Source organism: Ptychodera flava, chromosome 16 (genome assembly GCF_041260155.1).
Source record: "Ptychodera flava strain L36383 chromosome 16, AS_Pfla_20210202, whole genome shotgun sequence".
Taxonomy (NCBI): domain Eukaryota; kingdom Metazoa; phylum Hemichordata; class Enteropneusta; family Ptychoderidae; genus Ptychodera; species Ptychodera flava.
In genome coordinates, this window is record NC_091943.1 from 304,161 (window position 1) to 316,219 (window position 12,059).

Consider the following 12,059-nt stretch of genomic DNA (forward strand, 5'->3'; position numbering starts at 1 on the left):
GTTGTCATTTGATTTCCTACTCTCCTTTGAGAAATTCTTGGATGAAAAGGAGGAGTTAAATTTACCTGCATTGTTTCTGTATGAAAAGGACTGGGATGGTTTGCTGAGAAATGAAGATTTGTGGGTCAATGAATAATCATCGGCCAAACGTGCAGCAACCTCCAATGTATCTGCCTTTTGTTCATTGATAAACGTCTTGATGTCACTCCGAATGCACCTCTTAAATTCTTCAATCAAAACAAGCTGTCGTAATTTGTCATAATTCTGACTGACCTTTTCAGAAGAGCACCAACGATCAAACAGTTGTTCTTTTGTTCGAGCAAATTCAACATAAGTTTGATCCTTCACCTTCTCAGAATCCCTAAATTTCTGACGGTAAGCTTCAGGCACCAACTCATAGCCCTTGAGAATTAATTCCTTCACAGAATCATAATCCGAAGCCTGCTCTACTGACAACTGAATGTAAATTTCTCTGGCTTTACCCACCAAAGCACTCTGCAAAAGCATAGACCAGGACTCCTTAGGCCAGTTCAGACTCTGAGCAATTTCTCAAAATGAAGGAAATATTTATCAACATCCTTTTCTTGGAAAGGGGGAACTAACCTGAAATGCTTAGTGATGTCAAACTTGTCTGAAGGGAAGAATTTTCCTGACTGTCCAAGCTCTAAACGTTTTATTTCTACCTGTAATCGCTGTTCTTCTAATCGCAATTCTTTTTCTCTCTGTCTTTCTTCCATTTCTAATCTTTCCTGCCTTTCTTTTTCTTTCTGTCTTTCTTCCATTTCTAACTGCATTCGTATTTTTTCTTTTTCTAATGCCTGTCTCTCTTTTTCCATTTGTAATTCTTTTTCTTTCTGTCTTTCTTCCATTTGTAATTCTAGTTTCTTAATCTCCAAATTTGTCTGCAATTCTAATTCTAATTTTCTGAGTTCAGAGGAAGACTCAGGCTCATAATCTTTTAAGGCAGACTCCTCAAAATGGCCAGAATTAACTAAATGTTTTGCAATCTTGAACTGTATTTCTCGCTTGCGCATAGATCTTTTGACATCTACTTTAAGGAAATTGCCAGTGCTATGAGGTTGTCTTTTCTGAGGGAATTAAATGTGTCCTGATCAAGGTCATCCATAAATTCGTCTGGCTTGAATTCCGCCATGATTGAATTTCGCTGAGTTCACAGTATACAGTAGTTTTGAAAAGGCTGTCAAAATGTTGTCAAACGGCTCAAAATATTCGTATCCCGGACAAGCCCCCAATTTGTTACGTGCAGAGAAAACGAACAAAAGGGTGAACTCAGCAGTTTCCGTTTAAACAAAATTATTACGAAAACAAAACTAATTGCTAAGTTAGGGACAGAGTACAAGCTTTAAAAGTGTACAGACTACTTATCTCAGCTGGGACGGCAAAGCTCCAGTCTCAGAGTTTGTAACAGTCAGTCGGATGAATGAACAGTCCTTTGGCTTGCAGGCTTGAAGCTGCACAAAGTCCACAGTATAAATCCAGCGTTGACAGTGAAGGTCTTGAAAAGTCTTGAGAATGACTACTGCTGGAGTTTAGTAACACACAAGAGACACGATCCCAAAAGTCTGACTGGAAGCTGTGCACGTCCCTTTTATAAAGGCATATAAGAACAATCTAGAACTTTTATTGACATGCTAATTACTGTTCTAAAATTATCTCTCTTACACAACTAATCAACTTTCCAGAACATTCCAAACATGACTAATTGAATTCAAGGTTGTGAGGTCATTAAGGGCAGTGACCTTGAGAATGTTCTAGACTAATTGAACTCTGGTCATGATGAGTGTGGGGTAAATGACCTACATAACAATGTAAAAGCAGGAGATAAGATAATCGCAGGTAGATGACTCCGTAACTAATTCCAAGCAAGACGACTTGAAGAAATGTCAGGCTGCAATTCCACTGTCTTGTTTCTGCTTACTTTAGAACGAATAAACACAACAAAGCCTCGATTTTCATTGACTGTTTTTTATTAATTCATGGAAAAAGTAAATAGTTTATCTAATTCAAAGACAATAACAGAGCTGTAATACCAATGATTTAAACCAGCATTATCAAAAGAATTATAATTCACATTACGAAGTTTCAGAAGGATGCTGTAAATTAAAAAAGCCATCGTTGATGGCACAGTCCCTGCGCGTTAGAAAAGTGGTTGCACCAGAAAGGCAAAAAGGTTATAGGGCCGTAGATTGGGAGAATCTGTTGTCTAGGAGAATTAAGTACATCATATTTTATTCAGGTCATGTATGCACACACCTGATTAAGGTTATATGTGGGAATTGTTTTGTGACTGTATGGAACAGGTGAAATAGTAACACTTGTAGATATCATATGTTGAGGGGGAAATGTGCAATGTCATAAAAGCTATAATTCACTTGGTCAGCTGAAACTGAAATTAATTTAAAACATTTATTCAGTTTTGTTGAGGTGATATAAATAATGACAATTTGGTAAACAGAACAAGAGGCGGTGAGCACAAGGATATACATGTGATCATGCGCTGTGTATAGCATTGGCTTATAAGAACGGATTCAGATTCGTGAACTGATTCGTGCTTTATCACCGAATTCCGAGAAATTCTCCGATATATTTGATCGTATGATACAATAATTTCACGTGCATAAGTAAGTCATATTATGTTGTCTTTGTGCCTAGTTGAAAAGAAATCGATCAAGAAATGTCTGACGACAGCTCGTGGAAGTAAAAATCAACAAAATGGCTACGTGGCTGCCATATTGGATCGTATGCAAAATTGGATCGTATCGCATCTTAATTTGACATACATGTGTCAGTCAGTGTGTTGTCCTCGTACCAACTTTGGATGAAATCGGTAAAGGCATATCTACATAATAGCTTTTTGCAAGAAATATGGAAACAAGATGGCCGCCTGGTAGCCATATATATTGGATCGTATCACAAAACAAATCAATGTGCATATGTATACCATAGTGTATTAGCCTTGTACCAAGTTTCAATGAAACTGGCCAGAGCATGTCTTAGATATATGTGTGTATGGACAGACGGACACATGCACACCTACGTCTTTAAGTCTCCGGATTCATCCGAGGGGACTAAAAATCAAAAGAGAAGGATGCATTATAGTAGATGTGCATCGGATAGATATTTGGACTCTCATACTTTTACTATTCTATCTTGGTCTACCACTTGTGCGAGCTCATTTTGAAACTCGTGAACTAAATAAAGTTTTCATCGGTATAGGCTTGCAAAATCGATAATTTAATTACCCCACGGAGTTAAAACAGGGATGGCAGAGATTTTGAATTTCAAGCGTCATTAAATATTGGGTAATTTGTTTGTGCTGTACAAAATTTTGCGAGGCATCCCCTGATTTTCATTGCTTTATTCGAAAGGTGGTTTAAAGTTTCCCTGAGGAAAGTATGAACAAAAGTTTAATGTCTTATTTCTATTTCGAGGTAGGGACTACCTTAAGTTGTGAAGAGTGGGTCTAATTTGCATATCACAACTATTGTGCTTTTCTGTTCGCCCGAGAGCTGCAAAAGTATCTTATGACAATACAAACAACACGTCCCAGCATTTAGCATGTGACAGATTTTTAGTATTTCTGACAAATAAAATATTAAAACCTGAGAAATTGAATTGTGAATAGTCCTGACACATGTATATTCGAATAACCTCTTTTTAATACTTATGTATTCCAACTGTGTAATTCGCAAAGACCAAGTAGACCATTTCTGAGCTAGTAATCTCTACTATTCAATGGTGTCATGGTTCTAACTTATTGTCTATTCCATAAATATTCCACTGTATGGCATTATACTGTACTCTATTCTATTATATTCTATTGTTAAGTCATATTATATTCTATTAAAAATAAATACTCAAATTTTCAATATAAATTTCTGTCTCTATAATATTAAATCCATTATATATACTGATACTTCATGATAATTGATTTGATGCATATTGAGAAATACTACATTCTTCATATGGAAAGAATGGCAAAACAGAGATCTCCACTTCCCTTCCTTTTCTTTGGAATAGTAGCCTCTAATAATTCAAAGAATTGATCAATAGGTTTACATTTTAATTTGTGAAATTGTTGGCGAATTATCCTCTAGTCTTGCAGGGTGTTGAATGCTCGGCCAGCCTATATAACATGAACTCAAGGTCACGTAGACTACCTAATCTAAGCGTATGCCTGTGCATTCCATGGACTTGCTACGAGAAATGTCAGAAAGCACCAATAATAGTGTCACTTTCTTTAAAACTTTCGACAATAGAGCAAGTCTTTCATGAAGAGCGCTACCACCATGAGAGGTGATAATGAGCATGGTATCCTGGAAACAACATCATGGATGGCGTGTGAAAGTGAAACGGTACTGGTTGTGCAATTACGGCATTATGTGCTTTAAATTCTACGCTGGTAACTTTTAAAATGTTTAATCCACATGGCACTTCCACTTGTATAAGCTGAAAAATCTCTTCTTCCTCTGCTGATAGGTATGTATGACTTCGTTCACCTCGGAGCCCCCTGCCAGTGTGAGTATACGTAGTCATACGTAGACTGTATAAGTGTCATGTAATCATCAGATTCCGATTCTTTAGCAGCAGATTTGATGATATCGTCCAACATTGCAACTATACCCTTGAAGTCTGGTCGCAGGTCCGGATCCAATCGCCAGCACGCGTGCATGACGTCATACCTGAAGAAAAGGTAAAACCGACCGATGATTTTAACTATCCCCCATTATCATCCTAAATTTCACTACGTTTATACAAAATTAACATACAAAGTACACACGTGCGAGGTACAAATGCAAGGATCGTTCGGAAAAATGTGTTTATGACAGCGAAAATGGATATCAACGATAGCATAACATTTTCAATATAACCGTTCTGAATGCCTCAATCGACCTCGAATGAATATCTTTCATGCTACTTAAGCATAATATATTGCCATAAGGTTTGCATTTGGCGATCCACCCTTTTCATGAAGTTGTCTTTTTTCCCGTGTACACCATGATATTTACATCACTGTACCCCTTGAAACCTGTTCAAGAGGCAAACATGTGGATGAATGATGTGTTCCCCGGCTTCTCTGTGCTGTGCTGATGTATCGTGCTCAAAGGCTGCATAAACTGACAACAGTTTTGGACTCAATATTCATTATCTAAAAGAGAACAGTTTCTTATCAAATTGTACGGGATCGACAATTTGGAAATAATACAAAATGAACTCTCTATGGCTCAACATAGCACACAGTAACGATTACTGGTCAAAGACCGTAGCTCATCACAAGTAATGTTTCCATGCCAAACATCGAGCAAAACTTGGACTTTGCGGACGTAGATTATACTTCAATGAGAGATTTTCACGAAGCTGAAAGTCCTTCAGATCTCCAAATTCCGTACAACATGCAACTTTCATGATATTTTGATTGATTAATAGACTGCACCGTTTGGTTTTAAAACCCATCTACAATGCAACAGATCAGGATGCATGCACGCACTTAGAGATTGTAAGCCGCTTTCCTCTCCTTTCTTCACTCATGGAAATTATTGTCATACCGATGTCCGTCTTCCTTTCTATGCGTGAGCACGTGTGTCTGTTAGGTCGATATATTCAGACAGCTTATTTCATCAAAATAAGAAATCTGAGGCACAAACTAAGTGTTTGCAACTTTGGTTTTGATACGTCAAGGTGTATACTGTCGGCCCTGTGTTGTGCATTATTGTCTTGATTAAATTATGCAATGTCGACGTGGTTTTAAGAGTAATTAAAGGCCATCTGACGAAATTTTGTCACAAAATACGCAGACTTACAGTTCATCTGGAGTGTAAGGCGGTTTTTGAAGTCGTTTTCCCATTTGTAGATAATCAACCAGATCCCAGTTGTCGATGGCTGGATATGGAGTCTGTCCTCTTGTCATTAATTCCCATAGCAACACTCCATATGCCCACTGAGGGAGGGGGAGAGAGGGAGGGGAAGGGATGAAGATAGAGAAGAGAGAAAGGGGAAGAGGGAGGGAGGAAGGGGAGAGATAGAGGGAGACAAGCAGATAGAAAGACAGACAGAGTCAGAGACAGACTCACTTAGTTGTCCCATCTATAACATGGTAACCTTGATAGTGTCAAATTAACGTTTAAAGTTACACTTTGGGAAACAACTTCGATTTAGAAAAAAATTGGTATAGCTATATCGCAAAGTATTTTGGTCAGAACTGAACGATGAGGAGTTTTATGGTGTTTGCATCACGATTTACACAAAAATATCATACTGATCGATTGAAAGTTTCCTCGTCCCTGAATATGTATTCGTCGACTTTAAGGACCAATATCCACTTTTGCAAAATATGCTTGAAACTGTAAAGTACTCACCACGTCAGTTTTGGTATCGTAATGTTGTTTTATGAAGCATTCTGGCGCCATCCATTTAGCGGGCAATTTGGCGTTGTTGTCTTTTCCTACGTAGTAGTCTGTCTCGTAGACGTCACGTGACAGTCCGAAGTCTCCAACTTTTACAGTCTTCGTCTCGTCAACCCTTGAGATGATAGATTGAAGTGTCAAAGTCGTGCGTTTAATTTCGTCGCGATTAACGGTTCTTTCTAATGCCATGTATGAAACGATAGAGCCGAGAACGCGATAGACAGTTCATAGGTTTCTGTTAAAGTAGAACGCGCCTCAGGGACAGACACTGGGACTCTCAACCTTTAACAATTCTTTTCTGATATACCAGTTGTGGAGGTTCATTTTAAAGCTCTTGGTGTAAGAAAACTTTCCATTGGCTTAGTTTTTCGAAAATCGAATTATTTGCTCCATATAGAGTTAACTCATATGGCGGCCATTTTGAATTTCAAATATCCGTTCGGTAAATCTTGGGTATTTGTTTCTCTAGTACCAAAATATGTACGGTGACCCCTAACTTTTATTCTTAATTTAGTAAGAGAATGGCTGCAGAGTTTTATCGAGGAAAGTTTGAGCAAAAGTTTAAGTCTTTGAATTTCGAGGTGCATACTACCTTCAGCTCAATCAAAGACATTTGCCTTCTAATGTGATACAACCAAATTTTTAGAGATTGCACGCAAGAACTCTTCAGTATTGACACAAACCTCCTGTCAGAGTGTGTTTTTTCACTCAAAAAACATCAAAACCTTAGGTTTTTCGGGTATTTTTAAGTTATCATACACTTGCAGAAGACGAACTGTTAAAGGGTTTATACATACATGCAGTTTCTTGCAGCAAGATCTCGATGGACCATTCGATGGATCTCTGACAGGTAGCACATACCACTGGCCACTTGGTGTCCAAACATAACCAAATCCTTCACTGTAAACACCTAAAACGATAGTGTTTTGGGGAAATAAACTTAAAATAAAATCGGTCCCGGAAACAAGTATTTAGACTCAAAAAATCTTGCAGTTTCATCTTATCCACGGCATGTGTGGACTTTTCTTAGATATGTATTCAATTTTTTTCATAATTCCTTTGTGACTTCACATTCAGTGAGTATATTTCATGTAAATTCGTTGTCTTGCCTTTGCTGGAACAAAAGACACGTTATATTTTTGTCCCAGCAGTGTTAAGACCGAAAATAAAGAGTGAAGGGAAGTTCAAAGGGTATACATTGTAGATAATTCGCCTTTTTAATCCAACTTTCGCACAGATACCTTGTTTTTTTCCCTGACTATGAAATAAAACAGCATAGGGTATACTTGACAGAAGCAAAGCAACATAGAAATAAATAATCAATCGATATATAAAAATGTAAAATGATATATTTACATTTACTTGACAGTAGTTATATATGGAAACATGTAATTATCAATACTTATAATTTATAACTACATCTCAATAACTTATAAATAGTTCGTTAGACTCGATAAAGAGACAGATAGACAGATGGATATATATAGACTGATAGCAAGATACAGAGATAAACAGATAGATATAATTCGATAGATAGATAATAGATAGATAGGTAGGTAGATAGATGAATATATGGCTGCATATATGGATAGATAGACAGATGGATAGATGAATAGGCACTAAATAACTATAAATAAAATGAATGAATAATTCTCTTCTAGCTGGATCGCATCGCCGTTCAAATGACTCTGTCTTCGCTAATTCACTTTATTCATGCAAAGTATTTGACATATTGTTATCGTAACCAGTCAAAAAGTAAAAATAGTTCAATATGTGACTCAGCTCACCCTGTCCTCATCTTGGATGAAGGTCTTTAAGTTACCGTATTTCATGTAAGGAAGGATGATCATCGGAAACACCACGACCATCGATACATATGCCGATCAGTGTCAGCACATTGGAATGTTGCAAGTCTTTCATCATCAGCCCTTCCTCAAGGAAATTCACTAATTCGTCTTGGTCTGCATTATCTGGCGAACAAAAAACAGGATTTCTGTGACCTTTATCACACGCAAATGCCGACACACTTGTTCGTTGAATGCAGTGACATGATAAATATAGATAAATTAATTTTTAAGTTGAATAGGTCGATTATGTCAGGTCACAGATTTCACTCTCTGTTTAAGATAGTATGCGCCTCGAGAGTGAAAGACTTAATCTTTTGCTCAAACTTTCCTCGATGAAACTTTCAGCCATTCTCTTACTAAATCAAGAATAAAAATCGCGGCTCACCGTGCAAATTTTGGCACTAGAGAAACAAATAACCAAAGATTTTTTACAGATATTTGAAATTCAAAATGGCCGCCATCCCTGTGTTAACTCTATGGAGAAAAGATAAAGTTTTCGATTTTCGAAAAAATAAGCCGATGAAAAGTTTTCTCACACAAGAGCTTTAAAATGAAACCCTCATAAGTGATATATCAGAATAGAATTGTAAAATTTGGAGAATCCGAATATCTGTCCCCGGGGCGCGTTCTACCTTAAAGCATTTCGAATAAAATCAGAGTACACTTGGTAGTCTCGGTTGCCTATTGCCATCCTTATGTCTTCTCGTTTTGCTTGACGAGAGATTGGCTTCTTGTTCCTGAATAATTTTATTAGGATCTACCTCGGCCTGCAATATATAAGAAAACTACTTATCCAAAAATTGGGAGTCACATTATCGCCAAAATCCATAATGTTATTAGCGGTGTTTTTTTCCATACTTGGCCTCGTCTGTGGCGTAAGGTCCCTCAACTGTCACAACGTACGACTTACGTTTCAGCAGTTTGACTGCAACCTCTTGTCGAAGACCCTCATAACCAGGTGTACACTCACTGGATTGTGTTGTTTGCAGACTCCCTGACATGACGACTCCGAAGTAGCCTGAGAGGACATGGATAGCACAAACGATGGTGATGTTCTCATTCGTTAATTTGAGACAGATAATGGAGAACCCTATCAAACATTGGTACAATCCACATTATAAAAAATAATGTCGACCATTAGATCCTTATATCGGAGCCAATCACGACTCTGACCGATACACGTGAAGACCAAAACACACTTTCTTAAGTTTTGGTGCGTATCGACTTCAACGAAATGTACTTTATGTTGGGATTTCATCACAGAAATTAGAAAGCTGACAAGTTCGATCTTTCTCAATCTTTTTTACAACAACGCACTTCAACTCGTTCCCTTTCTGACATTCCACTAACCTCTTCCAAGTATGTTATCATTAGGCAGAAACAACCTCTCGCTTTCAATTATGACGTCTTTGACTCTCAATTGTAGGTCAAGATCCAGTGTATGAAAGGTAGTGTCCTTTCCCTTCCTCTTTGTCGATTCTGCAACGAGATGCTTTCAATTATATTGAGCATAAACTGGACATTGGGCAGATATATCATTTGCATAGACACAAGGCGTGGCCTTTTGACAGTTTTCTGAAATGTGATTTTGTAAAGTAAACTTTTGTGCTAAAAATAAAGTTATCATTTGATGGAAAGGGAAGCAGTTGGGCAACTGGAAAGCAAGTTAGTTGGCTAATAAGCAGGATAGCTAATTAGCCAGCCAACTACATCGCAAATCATGGTGTTGATAGGAGAGTCGGTAAGTTGGTATGGGATGACAGATAGATAGATAGATAGATAGATAGATAGATAGATAGATAGATAGATAGATAGATAGATAGATTGGTAAAACGATACACCATATAGATACACCCATATAAACATACATACATCCATCCATCCATCCATTCGTCCTAACGTACGTATGCATGTGCGTGCATGCATGCATGCAAGCATACATACATACATACATACTTACATACACACATACACACATACATACATACATACATACATACATACATACATACATACATACATACATACATACATACATACATACATACATACACACACACATACACACACACACATACATACATACATACATACATGCATGCATGCATGCATGCATGCATACATGCATGCATGCATGCATGCATGCATGCATGCATGCATGCATGCATACATACATACATACATACATACATACATACATACATACATACATACATACATACATACATACATACATACATACATACATACATACATACATGCATGCATGCATGCATGCATGCATGCATGCATGCAGGCAGGCAGGCAGGCAGGCAGGCAGGCAGACAGGCAGACAGACAGACAGACAGACAGACAGACAGACAGACAGACAGACAGACAGACAGACAGACAGACAGACTTATTTGTACCCAAACAAGTACGTACATACATACATTCATTCATTCATTGATTGGTTTATTTATAGAAGGATGTATCGATGGATGGGTCATTAAATCGATGAACAAATAAGACAAATAGCTAGACAAGAAAAAGGGCCCATATATAAACACTCAGGTACACAAACCTATTGTTTCATCCCCTATTGGCCGTAAACCAATATACCGTTCTTCAGTTTTGTAGCTTCTGTGTCTTGAGTTTCTCCTGAACAAGTACACCACCGTTAACGTTACTGCAACAATCAGCAAAAAAGCTGCTATTACTGCCAGAGCAAGCATCCATGGTTGAACGACGACATACCGAAGATACCCGATGTCTTGCCTTACATTGCCAATCTTTACCTGAGAGCAAAACAATATCAGCACGATTTTTAAAGTTTGAGCAGATTTGATCGATTGACATTTAACCTCTTTCCGGTTGACATAAAAATGGCATTATAATGAAAAATGAACACAAGAGGGCAGCTAATGAGAATGATAGAGACAGCTTTGTACTTGCGGTACGATCAACCAGTTCTTCGAAGAAACCATCTCGCCATCAACAAATTACTTCTCTTGATTTAATTTTCCGGGGCAAGAAAAGATTAATTTAACAATTGCACAACAAAATTATGAACGCGTTACCCACGTATAAAAAGCGTGTATTTTTCTGAAGCAATAACTTATGGAGGTGAAACTCTACTCCTTTTCATTGCCATTATTTTGTTGGGCCATGTGAGATGCAAATTAACAACGTTTCCCAAAATCGGTCACGCTTATAGAAAGGCTTGAAGACATCTGGCTGTAATGTATGATATTAACGGCTAACATGTGTCGAAATTGATAAGAATCGTTCGAGACACATCTAGTCATAGAAACATTTGGACGAAAAATATTGCTTCTTTATTGCCATAACGACAAAATTTTTTGCAAGGGTTATAGATGTTCTAAGAAAGACTTTTCCGTGAATTTGGGTAAAAAAGATGTATTAAAATTGCTGGAAAAAGCATAAATGGCCTTGACACTTACCCTTACATGAGGATGGCCATAATTAGCCTCGTTGTCAAATTTTAATGGCGGTTTCTTTCCCGGCGGTTTGCAAGTCAGCTGACGTGAATGCAACGAAATAATTGGATGACAGTAATCCACGCCAACCTCTACTGTGAAGTCCTCCTTTTGTGCACCGCAGTTGAGGCGTTCCCCCTGCATTGACGTTGAAGAAAATAGGTGAAAACCATTAGGTTAAAAGGGCCGTGAAAAAATAATATGAAACCTGTTGAAGGGAAAATTATTTTGACAGGAAAATGAATAAATTTTTTAGTTTAATCATAGGGGCACGTTAGACTGCAGTCATGAACACATCTGGAGAGGAC

General features: G+C 37.7%; 2 protein-coding genes across 5 annotated transcripts in view; both read right to left on the reverse strand.

Annotated features, from left to right (window-relative positions):
- Positions 1-1,974: 1,974 nt before the first annotated feature.
- The window catches only part of LOC139152440 (plexin-2-like), a 44,320-nt gene continuing 34,235 nt past the window's right edge, over positions 1,975-12,059 (reverse strand). For 3 of the 4 annotated variants that reach the window (XM_070725548.1, XM_070725545.1, XM_070725546.1), the window contains 9 exons: positions 11,716-11,889; positions 10,836-11,049; positions 9,623-9,751; positions 9,183-9,290; positions 8,213-8,395; positions 7,223-7,335; positions 6,378-6,540; positions 5,823-5,959; positions 2,570-4,703 (listed from right to left, as the gene is read on the reverse strand). In XM_070725548.1, the coding sequence (XP_070581649.1) occupies positions 8,244-8,395; positions 9,183-9,290; positions 9,623-9,751; positions 10,836-11,049; positions 11,716-11,889 (777 nt within the window). In that variant the 3' untranslated portion in view covers positions 2,570-4,703; positions 5,823-5,959; positions 6,378-6,540; positions 7,223-7,335; positions 8,213-8,243. Of the gene's footprint in view, positions 4,704-5,822; positions 5,960-6,377; positions 6,541-7,222; positions 7,336-8,212; positions 8,396-9,182; positions 9,291-9,622; positions 9,752-10,835; positions 11,050-11,715; positions 11,890-12,059 lie in introns of all 4 variants that reach the window. The other variant, XM_070725544.1, reaches the window with a different exon arrangement.
- On the reverse strand, positions 4,517-6,614 carry LOC139114882 (hepatocyte growth factor receptor-like). Its single transcript, XM_070676813.1, has 3 exons — positions 6,378-6,614; positions 5,823-5,959; positions 4,517-4,703 (listed from the first exon to the last, which is right to left on the reverse strand). The coding sequence occupies exons 1-3, from the start codon at positions 6,612-6,614 to the stop codon at positions 4,517-4,519; spliced, it is 561 nt and encodes a 186-aa protein (XP_070532914.1).

What these genes read in the sequence shown, in the direction of transcription:
- LOC139114882 (XM_070676813.1), bottom strand. Translation starts at nt 6,614, where the DNA reads ATGGCATTAGAAAGAACCGTTAATCGCGACGAAATTAAACGCACGACT. An exon ending in ACGATACCAAAACTGACGTG is followed by an intron (nt 5,960 to 6,377) that starts GTGAGTACTTTA and finishes CCCCTCCCTCAG; the next exon opens with TGGGCATATGGAGTGTTGCT. An exon ending in CCTTACACTCCAGATGAACT is followed by an intron (nt 4,704 to 5,822) that starts GTAAGTCTGCGT and finishes CCTTTTCTTCAG; the next exon opens with GTATGACGTCATGCACGCGT.